General features: G+C 44.0%; 2 protein-coding genes across 2 annotated transcripts in view; one reads left to right on the plus strand and one right to left on the minus strand.

The window, feature by feature from the left end:
• The window catches only part of KCNMB3 (potassium calcium-activated channel subfamily M regulatory beta subunit 3), a 132,196-nt gene extending 116,831 nt beyond the window's left edge, over positions 1-15,365 (minus strand). The window contains exon 1 of the mRNA XM_078668011.1: positions 15,270-15,365. Within this exon, the coding sequence (XP_078524137.1) occupies positions 15,270-15,340 (71 nt within the window). The 5' untranslated portion in view covers positions 15,341-15,365. The remainder of the gene's footprint in view (positions 1-15,269) is intronic.
• Positions 7,553-16,525, plus strand: part of ZNF639 (zinc finger protein 639) — a 48,655-nt gene continuing 39,682 nt past the window's right edge. The window contains exon 1 of the mRNA XM_078668009.1: positions 7,553-7,735. The gene's annotated coding sequence lies outside the window, so the exon portion shown is untranslated. The remainder of the gene's footprint in view (positions 7,736-16,525) is intronic.

A 16,525-nucleotide genomic window follows, 5' to 3' on the forward strand; every position in this document is an offset into this window, starting at 1 on the left:
GGAAGCTTCAAAGGCCTGCCGCCTCTGTGAGCTTCTCCAGACCATTTGCTGCACCCAGCAACTGGTCCCCACCAGTCCTGACCCCCACTCTGGCAGGAAGACTGGCGGGAAAAACTACATCAGGAAGGGGGATGTGCCAGCCTGTGCCAACCCCACCCCTCAGGTGGGGGAGACTAGGTGAAGCACGACCCCGGGCTCCGGCCATCTTGAAGATGGGGAGCCCTGCCCAATCACAGCTAGGCTCCTGCCCCCCTCCCATAGGAGAGGAGCAGGCTAGGGGGTATACCCACCCCAGGACAGGGACCTATTGGTCCCTGCCATTGCCCTACCTGTAACACCCCTAAATTCAGTGTTTAGGGGCTCCCTGAACCTTCCTTCCTCAGATCCTGAGAAGAAAAGAAGAAAGAAGATCAATAAGAAGAAGACCCGCCGTGCAGCTGCTAACAACAGGACGACAACAACTGACTTGGCCCCAGCCCTACCGGCCTGTCGATCCTGGAACCTGCTCCTGCCTAAATCCCGGCGACTCCTGCGGACAGCCACCTTGGGACACCCAGAGGACCTGCCTTCCTTGACTCTCTCGAAGATTGGGTCTCCCATCAGCAGAGGCTCTGCTGCAACGACCCCCCCTGGTGCCAGCCAGGAAGCTCCGGACCAGCCCACACTGCACCCGCCGAGCCCGGCCCTTGCCCGACTGATCCAAGACCACGAGGACGTCCCCCCGGCGACTGGGACCCGGAGTCCAGTGCCCAATGACCCTCCTCGATGAACCAGATGACGCCTGTAGACTCAGAACCAGGGCCCCCCCAACCGCGACCAGCTGAGGGTAAGCTTTTCCGACACCCAAAGGCACCCCTGCACCTGGCGCCCTGCAACCCCCTGCGCCTTCCTTTGGGGTACCTACCTGTGCTCCAAGATCCCAACTTACCCCTCGAAGGGGTGGTCGCCCCTGAAGAGTCTCCGTCCCCGAGCCTGAAGCCTTTGTTCATCTTTTACCTTTCCCATTGAGTAACATTGAGCGCCCGACGGCTCGAAAGCACCCTGCACCCAGCCGCCCGAGTGCCGCTGGCTGTGCCACCTTTGTCTTAACCTACTTCCTCCTTTGCCCTGCGTAAGTGACCAGGAGCCCAGCTCCCACAGCTGTGTGGCCTGCTAGCCAGCAGCCACCAACCGAAGGCCCCCTGCCCCTCATTGGATAACATTGGGCCCAACTACCTCTGCAACCGGCCGCCCCCGTACCGCTGAGGGTGAACCAACTGTACCTACCTGATCCTGGGGGACCCCTGAGTCTATGCCTAGAACCTTAACTTCACCAACCGAGCACTCACCTGGAAACCAATAACTCACTTACCTGCCATTGGATAACATTGACTGGTTTGACTCGAAAAATCTTCTTAAGTGTCGACTTTTGAAAACTTAAAATATTCATATAAAATCAACCGAATTCCAAAGTACTCACCTGTGATCAGGAGGGAAGCCAGTACTGTACTTAGAAGCCCAGTACTGAACCGCAAAAGAAATCCTTATCGGGTTTACTAGTAACCTGGATTTTCTCCATAGGAACCCATTGTCTGCTCTTCTATGAAATTTCGTCTGTCTACTTTTGAAAACTAGAAATATTCTTTAAAAATCATACGAAATACTGAAACGTAATTACTTACCTCTTTTAAGTTGAGACCCCAGTGCTGGAACCAGGAGCCCAGTACTGGATTACAAAAGTAACGAGATCGTACTTTACCTGCAACCTGATTTTTCCCCCATTGGATAAAATTACCATATTTCTGATGAAAAGTTTTTAAGTGTGAACTTTTAAAATAGCTTTATATTCCTGAAAAATCACTGCAATAACTGTAACGTTTTTACTAAATTGTTTTCAGCTTAGATCCCAGAACTGAATCTAGGATCCATTCCTGGAACTACCAAAGTAATCCACAAAGTAATCACCTGTGTTACTATAGGAAAACCCATTCAGCTCAATGCTAAATTGTGTGTAGAATTGTGTTGCCTACTGCAACCCCTGTACCCATTGTGTTTACAAAGTTTATTGCCTTTCTGCAAAGTACTCATATGAGACCTCTCATATTGAGAACAGTATATTTCGATACCTGGTTCTAGAAAATAAAACATCTATATCTTTGATATAAAAACAATTGGCCTGTTGTTCAGTCTTTGAGTGTGTGAAACCTTTTGCTGACTGAGTGTGTACAACAAATGCTTTACACTGGCCTCTGGTACTGCCTTACTGCTCGACCAAGCTACCAATTTAGAGAGTAAGGTCACACCTGGCTTTAACCTCTATTATACCTCTGGGGATTGTGGACTCTATACACACTGTACCTTATTCTGGCCCAGTATATATAGAGCCACTTTTAGAGCCACTGGTTAGAGGCGGCAGACCCGAGAGCAGAGGACGGCCCGGGACCAGGGTTCGATTCCCGGCGCGGCAGGTTTCTGGACCAGGGTCAGCGGACTCGATAATTCTCTCGCCTCGGTGCCCACTCTGATCAGCGTTCACACTCGGCAACTCTGGGCATTAGCTTGCCTCATCTTCACTAACGGCCCCACCAGACCGCCGGGGATGCCTGGTCTCACCCTGGAGATACCCATTAAGGGACCATCTCTCAGGGAAGCCAGGAAGGGTTTCGCAGCGGTAGTGCGCTATATAAATGCCTATACATTTACATACATTTACATTTACACTTTCTCACAGGGTGAAGAGCAGAAACCCCCTCATGTGCTGCGAAGAGCCATGGAGATCGCATCTGGCATGTTAACAGATGAAAGGCGGCGAGCGCCCTGTTGATCAAAAAGTAAATAGTGCCACAAACAAACGTAAAAAAAACAAGGAAGAACTCATGTAAGAGCTTCAGTCTTCTGGGAGGGTCTGGAACAGCAAAAGGTGGGACAAATTAACTGCATTTGCCAATGCAAAGCAGCCATTTCCAAAGGGCATTAACAGGAGCCAACTGAAAACATGGGAGGTTCTTCCAGCCCATGTATCAGATACAGCATGTCTCGCAGACAGTGCATGCGCTTCCTAGGCAAGACCTAAAAAGCATGCCTCCTAGCCCGCCCCTATATCAGCCCTTAGACCTGCCCCCATTCAACAGCTTAGTACAGTGACTACCTGCACTTATTTTTCCCCTATTTAAAGCACTGCCCCCACTGCTGCACGTTGCTCTCTTTGGTTTGCTGTTCTGCCCTACGCTTTATCTTGTCGTCTCTCTTGTCCATGCCACAACCCGCTTTAAGAAAAAAACGCTTTTGCACGTTTTTAGGTCTTGCATGCGCTACACTGGCGAGACATTTAGTGGGTGGGCTTTAAAAAGCCGACCACAGCTTTTGTGTGACCTAGAGCGTGCGGTTACGCGCACAGTAACGTGCATTCCTTGCATCGCTAGATCAGGCGCCATCTGGCTTTCCTCGCGCTTGCTCTCCCAAGCACACGCTTCAACGCTCCTCCCCCTCCCCCACCACAGAGTGCGTCTCGCAGCCTGGCGTCTTGCTTGCTTTGATTTAAGCTTGTTTTTTCTGGCATGTGAAGCTCTGCGTACGCCACGGCAAAGTATGTTTAATACCAGTAAGGTACCCTTGTGGCAGTACCGATGATGGCTTGCAGTGGGTGCTCTAAAAGATGCATTTCTCGATCTATGGCCCGTTCATCTTGGCACCGACGCGATAATCTCCCAGAGTTAGAGACGCAAAGTACGCCATAAGCACCGGCCATACAAATAGGTTTGCAGCAGCATTTAGTTTTTTTCTAAAATACATATATTTTTCTCGCCTTCTTTTAATAACTTATGTTTGGCACGTATTCCGATCTGCCGGAAGAAAGAGACGGCAATTATTTGTCATCCAGGGAAAAAGAAAAAGAAACGTAATGGATTTCTGTCGAAAATGGAAGCTGAATTTTACAATCTTTCTTTATAGGCAGCGTTCTCCGGAGCTTGTCTCTCTCTTTTTCTCGCTCTCTCTCTCAAGTTCACGAGGCGCCGCTCGAACACTCCATTCTGCCAGTAATTCCCTGCTGTTTGCGGGTAGACGGTCTGGCTGCAGTTTATTTCTTTTCTGTTGCACAGCAGAATACAAAATGTACTATTTCTCATAGATTATCACCTCAGAAATCAGACTGAAGGCACGTGTGAGAGCTGTTAGTGTGCGCATATTCACAGAGGAGCACCCACTTCTAAGGGCCTCATTGCGAGCACCCTTTGTTGGATGCCATAATTAACGCACATTGTAAAACCCAACATGTGATGTCCATATATGGGGTGCAATAGTTACCACACATTTAGCAGATAACATATGTATTTTCACTGCACCAAAATCTTCATGTCCCATGTCCCGGTAAATATATTTTCCCATATTATATTCCTACATAACTGCATGCTTCATAATTGTGAGCAGTGTGGTAATCATAGTTTGTGATGTTTACCACTCCCAATAAACTCTAATCCCTGTGCTGCTTATGATGCCCTTTTCTTGCCTCACATTAATCAGGGCCTTCTCTATGTAGCACAACTTTGCATAAATAGCAATTATGACATGTAAAAAAGCTTTCTCTGGGAAACTTTTCCCTCAATGGCTTTTTATGTTGGAATAGCTGTTGAACGTAGACTTGACCCTCTGTTTTTCCCTCAAAACTTCTTTACCATAAAAGTTTTTCACTCACGTTTGTTTTATAAACTTTTCAAAACTCACTCCGTTTTTTTTTGTTTTAATAAGGTTTTGAGGGAAGTAGATGAAGTTTCACGAATTCCCTCGCCCCCAGTAACAATCAGCATTTATTTAGCAGCAAAGGATAATTCAGTTTGGGGGGGGGGGGGGGGGGGGGGGAGGGGCGCTAAGGGAATGATGGCTTTTATTTAGCGGTGGAAGTGTGCATTGCACGTCAATAGTAACAAGCATTGGCATAGCCAATAGGTCTCGCCTTTGGGACCTTATAAGTGTTTAGTTATCCAACACAGTATCCTTGGTGCAACAACATCAACTGTTACATGCCAATACTTCCTCTTTCTTATTTACTGATCCAACTCGGATAATTAAAAAGGAGAAAAGCACCCACATCATTTTGTTGACTCACATATGTGTGGTGTGCGCCTTCAAGGGTTCTTTTTTTCCCATGCTGCACAGCATGGCTAAGAACACCTGCAAAAGCAATAGGTCCCAAAAGCGAGACTGTAATAACCAACGTGTTATGTATCTCATCTTGTATTCAGAATGTGAGATGTGTTCCAGAGTGTTCATGAGTGTTCATGTTGCTTGGTAGTGGCGATAGAACACTAGAGAGTCATTTACTTTTGGTGCCTTGTGGATAGGACGTTTTATGTTGTAGTTCTTTACCTTCAATAAAGAAGATTCTTACAACCTTTACTGAAGACCTGGATTATCTATATTACACGGGACCTATTCGCACCAGTGTTTAATTTGTAAAAAAACAAGAAGTGCATGGGCCCAAGTTAATTCAAGGGAGGTCACTGCAGCTTGCACACACTACTAATGCTGACAACTAGAGTATATTGAAACTCCAAATGACCGACTGATGTGCTCTTCTGAAAATAGAAAGCGCCCCCATGTGGTGACTGTCAGAAACAAGTGCCGCTGTCAACAAAAAAGTGCTAAACCTGCACAAATTAAGCACTAATTAGCATTGCCAAACGCTTGTTTTTTTCCGACCCTGCCGTTGTGTTTCTCCATTTCATTATCTTCCCCGCGTGTTAATTTCTTTCCGTACCCATACTTTTGTTTCACACTCAAGGTCTCAGTTAACTTTCCTGGTTTTATTTAGACCTAATTATATTTACATGACTCTGTTTTGAAGCTTTTAGTACAAGTGGTCAGCTGACATCAAACAACCCAGTGAATGCTTAAACCCTGGCTTTGCCCCTTGGTTCACCCCCCACTCTCCAGGGGGAGGGGGATAGTGGCTGGACCGGGGGTCTTAGTGGAGGCCGCCCCCAGGAAGCGGAGCCCGAGCACCAATAGAGGATTGGCTGGAGATAAGGAAGGGAGACAAGGAAGGAGAAAGAGCGGGCCTACCAGATAATAGGGCTGGGCCAGCTCAGCTGTAAATCTAGGGTTAGGAATGTGGCAGGGAGTTAGGGATATTTAAAGGTGGGTACCGGGCACAAGGCCCTCTTTCTCCGTGGAATTTTGTCAGGAGAAGACCCACCCACCCACCCACGGAGGAATAAGATTTCAGGGGGGGGGCTGGACAAGGTGGCTAGTTTTGTCGCAGAGGCATAGTGTACTTGCAAGAGGTCCTTTGGTTCGGAAGAAGGGACAGCAGGCGGTACGTACAAAGCGATCCAAGAGGAATACAAAAGCAGGTTGCGAAGCGGGCACAGACCGCAAACGGGGCAGTCAGGACCCAGGGGGTCACTGGCAAGCTCCCCGAGCCCCCTGGTTCAGGTGAACCTGGAAGTAAACAATTAATTACGCAACAGAGGGCAGAGCCTGTGGCATGGAGGAAGTTGGTATACCGGTTACCGGGTCACCTCGCAGAGATGGGTGGGGGGAACAGTCAACCAGGTTTGGCGGGCGGGAAGCACATCGCCTTGCCCAGGTAACAAAGAGGGTACACACCGGAAGTGAAGAGGCACCGGGCTGGGGTGGGAACAAACGCTTACCCGGAAGGAAATGTGTGGACACCAGAAGTGAAAGGTCACCCGGCCGGGTGGGAACCCGATGGTTACCTGGGAGTGAGTGGACACCAGAAGCAAAAGAACCATCAGGTTGGGTTAAAGCAGACGCTTACCCAAGGAGTGCGTGTCAACCGGAGATAAAAGGTCACCCGGTCGGGCTGGAAGCAGAAGCTTGCCCGGAGTGAAAGGAAAGGGTGCGTCCCCAGGTGATGGGTTACCCGGGCAAAGATAGCTGCACTGAATGTAGGGCACAGTGCAAAGCAAATGGGGTTAAGGACGGTGATAGGTCACCTTGGCGAACATAGCTGCACTGGATGTAGGGCACAGTGCAGAGTTGATGGGGTAAGGACACAGGCACGCCAGACAAAAATAATTGTGTGTAAAGGATCGCTTGTAAGTTGGAAATGCCTAATAAACTGCGGCCTCAATTCTTCCATAAAACAGAAACTTGTGTGGTCTGAAGTTATTAGGATTCGGGTGGTGCGACCATGAGGGGGGGGGGGTGCCTCTGCTTTGTGACTCGTTCTGGAAGGTCATGGTGTCTGTTTACAACATAAACCCAGCTCTCCTGCGTGTGTTTGTGGAAGCCGAGGCAGGGCTACATTGAAGCACGCCGAGGACCGAACACCGAAGGTAATCCAGTAATAGGGAATAACACGTTATTTCTGGTATACCAAACACTGCAACACCTGGTGAGGTAAGAAAACAGCGGCACTTTGAGAAACTGCTGGTCCAAACTCCATCCATCCGCACTGTCTTCGACGCGCTAATAACACACTTGCACAGTGATGTCAGTACGTAAGCGGGGCGCGCGCAGGACGTTGGGAGACTGGTGCGGCTGTTTGAGGTTGACAAACGAGAGCATCGCTCTGCGGGGAAGGAACTTTCACACCCAAAATGGCTTCCGCGAGATGCTGCTGGGTAGCTTTATAGAAAAGCTTCCGGGTCAATCTCGCGACGCTGCTTTTGGTCTCCCGTTCACTTCTGTGCCCCTCTACGGCTTTCGCGCGTAGCTGGCTCTCGTGCTGTGCCGTCCATTTTGTTGTCAGTATCGGCCTCGGCGGTGACCTTGTGATACCTCCTGTCTTTCGGTAAGTAGGGGACCGCGGTGGTGAGGGTGGTCGGTAAGGAGTCATCGCTACGGTGTCTCCCCTCGAGCCGTTGGCTATGTCGTCGCCTATATCAGGTATTGTGATGGATTGATTAACGCAAAGTGGCACGCTTTCAGGTTGCTAATGTGTGACATTTTGATGCATGATGTGTGAGACACTTGTCAGTTGAACACTGTATTTATATCCAGCTAATCAGATGCATGTTTTTAAAACATCTTTTTGTGCAATGTGATATTATCGTAATTTTGTCCAAATAAAGCCGATCTTGAAAACTGTTCTTAGCAAAAAAATCCAGGATTGGCTAAAACGAGTCAGTCTCACAAAATATATGACTGCTTTGCAAGTTTATCTTGGTTAGGCGTGATGAAGGGAGGATGACCAACTTTCCATTATCCATTGCTGGACAGTTTGCACCTGGGGAGATAGTTTGCACAGTAGGGGGTATACACTGTGTGCGAAGACATCAAAATACATTTGTTGAGAAGCAGTAGACTTTGAGGCAGGAGGTGCATTAGGGGTTTCATTTGAAACCCTCTTCCAACATGACTGGAGATTAAGTGTTACTTTACCCCCTCCTCATGGAGGGGGTAAAGTAACACTTAAGTTAATCCCATTCATTTTGTTATTTATATTTCTTTATGAAGTAGCATGCTGCACTCGGCTGCCACCCCAGTTGGGGTCTAGTGGACTGGTTGGAAATAAGGAACTAGGAGACAGTTCTTAATCTCGTCATCTCATGTTGGAAAATGGTGTGCTCTTGTGCAGTAACGTTTTGAACGTAATCATCTGTTGCCTTTTTATCAAGATTGGGAGTATTTCAAATCAAAGTAAAAGCTGTTAGTAATTGTGTTATTATAAACGGACTGGATTTCACCCCGGTGAATGCTCCTAGCATAGTTTTCTTTTACACATACAGGTCTGTTAATGACCAGGTAGGTGGATTTGCAACTCAATAGCTGAACGTGCTCCTTAAACTGCTTTATGCAAAACCCCCTATGCTACAGTATATTTTTCCCAGCCGTCGATAGGTACCACATTTGATTCTTGTACTTTCAGGGGGCTAAAAAGCAGGGAGCCAAAATACGTGACAACTGTAATTTTGCAGTGCCTCTCTGCAAACAGTTGGTTAGGAGCCACAATTTCAGGTCAAACCTTCAAATGCGGCACGATTGGTCACCCTTGATGACGGATACGTGTGTGTGGACTGTAGATGTATTGGAGAGTACCCCTAGTTCAGACAGGGAATAAACTGAGGAAGGCTGGTTAGGGTGATATTGCAGCTCCTGTCGGGATACCCTTTTTTCATGTGTACCTAGAACACTATGAATAATAATCTATTGTTCTTAGCTGAATCCTGGCAGCGAATACTACATAGTGTAAAAGTTATTAGTAGTTGTGATATTAATGAGCTTGGCCTAGGAATCGCCTAGAAAAAAAAATATTTTCTTAACATCGCATCCATTTTTGGTATAATTGGATAATGCAGTAATGCCCTGTGAACTAGTGCTTGTACAATAAACAGAGGACTGTGTGTTTAGCAGTGGCCCCTTGGTTAAGTGCTTTCTGCACTGACCCGTGGACTAAGTGCATTATTAACTATACTGTAAGGCTATTGTGCAGAGATGAAAGTTTATCACTTTTGCAGGGACATATGCAAATTTAAGTATTACATTTAAAGGTGAGCAAATCAATCCAGTGAAATAGCTAAGTGTAGTGTTTCTTAACCTGTGGTTCAGAGGGTCTGCAAAGCCTACTCGGGTGGCCCGCAAATGTTTGGAAAATTAAATATTAACAGATTAATGAAGTGTATATAAATGAAGAAGAAGAATGTAAAATGTTAAGTTTATAAAACGTTCTGTAAATCTGAAGTACTTTGGACGTAGAGGCTTGCAATTAAGTTGGGTATCTTCTGCCTGATTCATGGGAGCAGTGTAATTGCATGAAACAGAATACTGCATGGATGATAAGTGGCCATCCCATTAATTTTGTTATTCATATTTCTTTATGAAGTAGCATGCTGCTTCATTTGTTTGATTGTTTTCGTATTTTTTGTTTTGCGGTACAAATCATTGGAAATGCTTAGGTACGTGTTCCAATTGGTGGGTGGGGGGTTCACAGAAGTCAAAAAGTTAAGAACCACAGACTTGGTGGACTATGGTGATGAGTGAGATTACATTGGTGTGGCATTTGATTGTGATATTAATTGCACTGTAAATGAAATAAAAGCTATGCAGCGAACATACATTTGTGTTTTTAATTGGGGGTATTTACAGATGGTGAAACAAGCCTAAGAAGCAGTGAAACTCTGTAGATTGCAATAGTATATGTAGTCTGTATGCGAGGATACAGATACATGCAGGTCCTTTTCCAGTGTAAACTGAGGATAACCATCTAGAAATACAGAAGACGAGAAACTGCATGTAGCCACTCCTCTAAATGGAACCGTACAGTAAAGTATGTAGGTGTTGGGTTATAAGGAGATATTTGACTCACATGGGCATATTAGTTACACAGGCATGTGTTTGGTATATGTATAGAACCATGACTGAGTACAGGGTGCTGAGATATTCGGATATGGCCAATTCTGACTTTGTCAAGCAGAAGTATTACCAGGTTGTGTGCAAGTCTAAGAGCAACCTCCTACTCCCAGTCCTGAATCACCGCGTCTTCTAATCCTACTAAGGATCGTTTCTGAATCTTCAAAGAAATGGTCTTAGTGTCCCAAAAACACCTTTCCCCGCTCTGGGGTCCTGTGACAACCGAAATACATTTCAAGATTATTTGCTCCGTACTGTCCCCCACTCAAGACCTCGGGTCAACTAAGCGAGGATTGCTAGTTCACCATTGAGTCAGCTTTAAAAGTTTTGGCACCACTTTCTTCCACAGCAGAGCTTCTCCCTCTGGAATTATTTTCCCACCCAGCTGAGAGTTAAAACAACCATAGCAAATTCAGAAAATACTTGAAGATGCACTGATATTTGGGTAGATATGTTGTTGTAGTAGTGTCAGTGTGATCTACAGAAGTCTGACTGGGCGGGCTGTTCCTTTCAAGAGGTGTTCAAACCTACTACCCAAGGTTCTGTCATCTGTTAATTCTGTAGTAGGACTATTAGACAGTATATAGATTGGGTTGAACTGGTCCCTACCATAGGGCTTAGAAACCACTAAACGAGATGGTTAGTAGTGCTTAACCCCTTCGATGCGGATGACAAAGCCAGCTTGTCATGGGCGTTACCTGCGCTACGCGGATGACGAGCTGGCTTTGTCACAAACCGCGCATTTTTGAAATTCCAGCGCCCAGCGGGAAAACGCGGTAGCGCGGAAGCGGTTAAGAAAATCCCAAAAACATTGTCACAATGGACTGAAACAATCGCCAAACCGTTCAATTAAAGCAACAAGCAATTCAAGGCATTCTAATGGCGCCAGCCTCCTCCCACCACCTGCCCTTTCCTATCTGTCAAGAAGGTCATTAGCATTGCTCATCTTAATCACTGGCACCCTTGAAGCCATTCTCAACAAGGTTAATTTTAAAAGCTCATACTATAAGCCAAGACCCCCACACCCTGAGTTACACCCTCTGGCACTTCTTTCTCCTTATTACTAGCAGCAACTTTATTAGTTTTCTCGGGCTTCACAGAGCAGCGTCCTTGACAATGGCATCATAGCATTATTTGTTGATCACATACCTATACCATGCTGCTGGCCCTCCATACCTAGATAAAAACAAGGCAAACCTGTATCTCTATGGAACTTGGGTGAAAGGTATAAAGCACATTGTTTGTACAATGAGATGTAGAAACTATTTAATATTTAATTCAGTTTAAACCTACTTTCTCTATACACCAGCATGCAAAATATTTGAACTGCTGAAAGTTTAAATTTAAAATGTAAAAATAAAGTAAACTATCGATTAAAAAAAATCTAAATGAAAAAAAACCACAATTTATACGATGAGTAAATGCACACAGCTGTATTGTTAAAAAAAAAAAAAAGTGAAGCAAATGTGTAACAACCTGCAGTACAACACTTCCAGTGCAGGTAACAGTTTTGGACTCTGTATACAAGATAAGGTAAGGAAGTCCCTCTTTAATTAAAGTGTTCTGTTTGTCACAAATGGTCCATGCTGTAACATTCCAAACAAAAGTCCGCGTTTTGACCACTGAGTATATTCAAATATGTGCAGTCAAGTGATTTTACCATGGATCCCTGTATCTAGACATTGTAAACATTTACCTCTGTACTCGACCCTGGCACTCTTGCCGAATATCTGCTGCATACTTGCCACCTCGCTTCCTGCTGAAGAAAACTAATGTAGAGAATGGCCTTGCAAATTGAGCTGTCTGCTTTTTCTGGGTGAGGTCCTATAAAAAGCACTCCTACTAGAGTGTCAGAAATATAACCATTACATTCCGCTTCAAGCCTGCTATTTGGTCTTCTACCCCATTGTGGTGACTAGATTGCACAACTACAACTAGTACACAATGCCATGTATGAATGTCACAGGCTGCATCAGTACTCTTCGTAGCCCCAGATGTCAAACAATCTCTCCTCCTCAATGGGCTTCTCCATCATCACCATCCTCAGTTTGTTACATTGCTGTTCAGCATACTTAAGAATGTAGAACCGTATTCCTTCAAATGTTCCCTGTTCTTGGTAAAGTACAGGACAGAGTTCTTCAAATTTGTATTATTGGTCATGTGATGTTAAACCTACATATAGAGCTTAAATTAGTGTTGCATGCCATTCAAGACTTCACATCCACCATGGTGTGGATGACTAATAGTCCTACCTCTGCAACTTATGTCAAATGTCTGTACCAGTGTTTATGCTCCATTCAACGGTGAATGTTTAAGGTCTCTCCACAGCACACTAGATCTAAAAAATAAAAACATTCTTACTTGGTAACAGTGGCAAACTACACGTGGCGAAATTGCTAAACACGCTACAACCAAATGGCATCTACCTGGACTGTTTTCCCCTTTGTGGCCTTCTTTGCAGCTCATCTCCTAAGTAATGGAGAAAAAAAACACTAACTACTATATTTTCCAGCGCATACAGTGACCTACGTTTACTCGTCCATCCACCTCACTTCGGATTCAACTACCTAACCTTCTTTACAAATCTGTTGACGTACAAATATATTCTACCCAAAAACTCTCCTTTCCTGGTTGTAATCTTAGCACCAACTACTTCTGTAAATGCGCAAAAACAGCAACAAAAAAACAAGGTACCAATCTTTCTTATCTCCCCTCGCTCTGGAACTTGACCTGTGAATGCCACCTTCAGGCATTTAAGACGGATATTGACCCTTTTCTGAAAGTATCACCGCCCTCATGGCCCTTTTTTATTTCACCCTGTCATTCAGATTAGTGATCATGGCGTAACGCATGCATGGTGTTTCCCTACAAACCACGACCAATTTAAAGCTTTTGAAATTCGAAATCCCTGTTACCCGGATATAATCTCACTCTTGCAAACTTTTATTATAAAAATGATCATCTCCCTAGTTCTTCTGTAAATGAACAACATGGTTACGTGCACAATGTAACAAGGCATTTCTGCTGCCTCTAAAGCTAGGTCCGTGCTGTATTAATGCACCTAAATTAAGTTGGAACACAGAACCTCTTGCACCCTTTGTCCCTGAAAGAGATTATTCCTTTGCTCATAGTCTTCTGATAAGATTGTATTGGGATTATGAAAAAAAAAGCTTTTTGGTTTTGAGACTGTGAAAGGTAAATCTGGGTTGCCCATTGTGCTCCCTTACCTCCTACCATTCTCCCTCCCTAACCCCTTACCTCCCACTGTTCTCCCTATGTGCTAGTTCTGGATCTGACCGTACCCAAGTGCTGCGGGTTTTGGAAATCGTGTGTACCTCGTTCTTCCTGTTCTGGAGACGAGGTAAGACCACCACCTTTCCATTTCCCCCGCGAGTTGCATTTTGAAGCGATGTTGATTTGCAAATGAAAGGATTTGAATACCCTTTCCTGTTTTTATGGGTGGATTATGACCGTGTGCCTAAGTGTAAGTGTAATATTTGTGGGTGTGATGTTTGGCAATAGTAGTTTTCAAACACTGACGTGGGCCTGCTGTTAGATGGTGCATTCTTCAAAGGAAAGGTTTGATTTCCTTTAATATCCTTTTATATTTTTAGATAAATAGAGTAATAACACAGTTAAACTGAAGGACCGAACAGAAAACTGTTATTGGGTAGTGGTCTGTACCTGATTATTTTTGTTTTGTGAATATTTAGTCACTTGGCCAGTAATCCCTCCGAAAGTTTTTGTCAAAACTATTAATGAATGCAATCTTTGTAATGAGCTATTATATCTATCAAAACTTGGTTGCATTAAATATAATTTCCCTTTAAAAGTCCAAATCGGTGAAATCTAAATAATTGGGCAGTGACATTTTTAAGCTCATTATTCGAAATGCCCACTTTAGAGTGGCACAGAGGTCACTACTTATTGAAATGCTCTTGAAAATTGAAAATGGAACAATACATAATGCACAAATCAAACATCTGCCGCAGATTAATAAATATCAAAGGACACCTTTCTGTTTCAGCCTTAAAATTGCTCTGAATGCAAAATTGAAAAAAACTTCAATTGTTGTACGTGTAAAAGTCATATACAGTCCGTCCAAGCAAGGATACCACCTTGTTGCATAATTTTATAAGAATCTTTTCTCTACAGTAAGTTCTACACAGTCGAGTTGATTAGATTTTTTAAATTGAAACACATGCATTTTGGGCAGCAAACAAATTAATTGATTACATGATCTCATATTCTGCTGATCCTGCAGGTGGGGTCTGGTTGTAAGGACTCTTTCCACCTCTCCAGGTTCCAGAAATAGGAGTATGTCTGCAGAAGTGTTTTTATCAATTAGTCTATAAAATAAGCAAAATGTCGATCAAATAGCCAAACCTGCTCATTAAATTTTAATGTAATCATTGGAGACCCTCGTCCTTTTAAGATTGGCCGTATTGATGGTTTGTTCTAGTGTCATCCAAGAATTCTATTTTTCTCAGAAGTACTACTGAAGGATTTAGTTATTGTTGACTGTGAAGTGTGATCTTTGAATATTGCATCTGGTGATAGCAGTGTCACAAAATGTCCATGACTTTCATACCAATATACAAGCTATTTCAAAGGTACAGCATATCACAGGTAAGTGGTATCATATTTTCATATCTAAGGCTAACAAGTTATGTTTTAAGTTTTGCAGCATAATAGAAAAAACATCACAAACCTTAAAACATGTTAATTACATTAAACATTTTCTCACAGTTCAAACAAAAATAAATGCCTTAAAGATGTGGGGCCTACGGACCTGACCTTCCTATGTTTCAAGTGATGGTGTGAATGGTATAATGTAAGTTGCTAGAGCCTAAGACTCATACAGTAATTGTAGATTGCAGTTTATAGTTCGATTGCATTTATATCTCTCTTCGTTTAGCCCATACAAAAAAAAATGCACATAAATGATCGTGATTGGCAAATTCTGTATACTTTACCCGGCAGTAAGACCAACGACCCTTCCTTGTCTCTCTGACTTGAGAGCCGCGGCATGCTTGTTTTCCCTCATGCACCTTCATTGACCAGTTCACGTTTGCCTAGCACGCGCATATAACGGAAGCTTTTGAATATGTGCAAAAGAAGGCTTGCCAGGAGGGGGTTCACAGCAGACCATCAAATCTGTAAATAATTGATGAATTTTTTTGTTGTCCCTGACTAAAAAGGCTAAAACTGTGCATAATCATGTTTTTGTGTGGAAGAGCAAAGATGCTTCGGCTACTCACTCATTCATACATATTTAATATAGTGCCATCTGGTTTTGATTATGCAAGCTGCAATTGAAACTGTCAAATGTGAAGTCCTACTTTAGGGAACTTATGAGCAGATTCAGTGCAGTAAATAGCTGATCTCTGCTTCACCTATTCTTTCCTACCCCTGTCCTTGAACCTCACTGAGAAAAGTGTCGAAATAAAGATTGTTCTACGGTCATTGTTCTTTCAAAATACAGAATCGTATCTCTGCTTGAGAAAACTGCCTCACTCACTCATGTTTTCTTTTATATCAGTTGGAAAATTGGCTCCTATGCAGCCTCACAAACGACTGTGAAAGAAACAAAATGTATCCACTGACATTTCTTGTGCTTTATTGCAAACGCATAATTTTTTGGAAAAAATATAACTTTCAGTTCTTCATCATTGGCTCTAAATTATATGATAGCCATTGTATCCAGAATCCTACATTTCTACCACTTTTCCCTTTTTAATAAACCTCAGATCATCCAAAATGGGGCCTTCCAACTGATTCTGAAAGTTCCAAAACATCATTCGGTCAATGAGTGGTTGCGGTCACTCCATTGGCTCCCAGTTAGGAAGTGGGTGACTTTCACGGTACTATGTATGGTCCACAAGACTCTCCACCAGCAGGGCTCTTGGTATTTGAGAGCCACCTTTAACTGGTATTTGCCAAATAAACAGCTTAGATCCACAGCAGGTTGATCAACCCCAGGTTTTGGAAGGTTAGAAGGGGAGGCCGTGCATTTTCTGTGGCTAGGTAATGGAAGTGTGTGTGTGTGTGTGTGTGTGTGTGTGTGTGTGTGTGTGTGTGTGTGTGTATATGTGTGTGTATATGTTGTGTGAATTCTTATTTTGTTTTGTAAGCATCTCAAAACATGGTTATTTTCTCATTCTTTTTGATGCCACTTCCCTCTGTTTGCTTTTGACCGGTGTTATCGCTTTGATGCCTGGTGGCTTTATGT

This window comes from Lissotriton helveticus, chromosome 11 (assembly GCF_964261635.1).
Source record: "Lissotriton helveticus chromosome 11, aLisHel1.1, whole genome shotgun sequence".
NCBI lineage: Eukaryota > Metazoa > Chordata > Amphibia > Caudata > Salamandridae > Lissotriton > Lissotriton helveticus.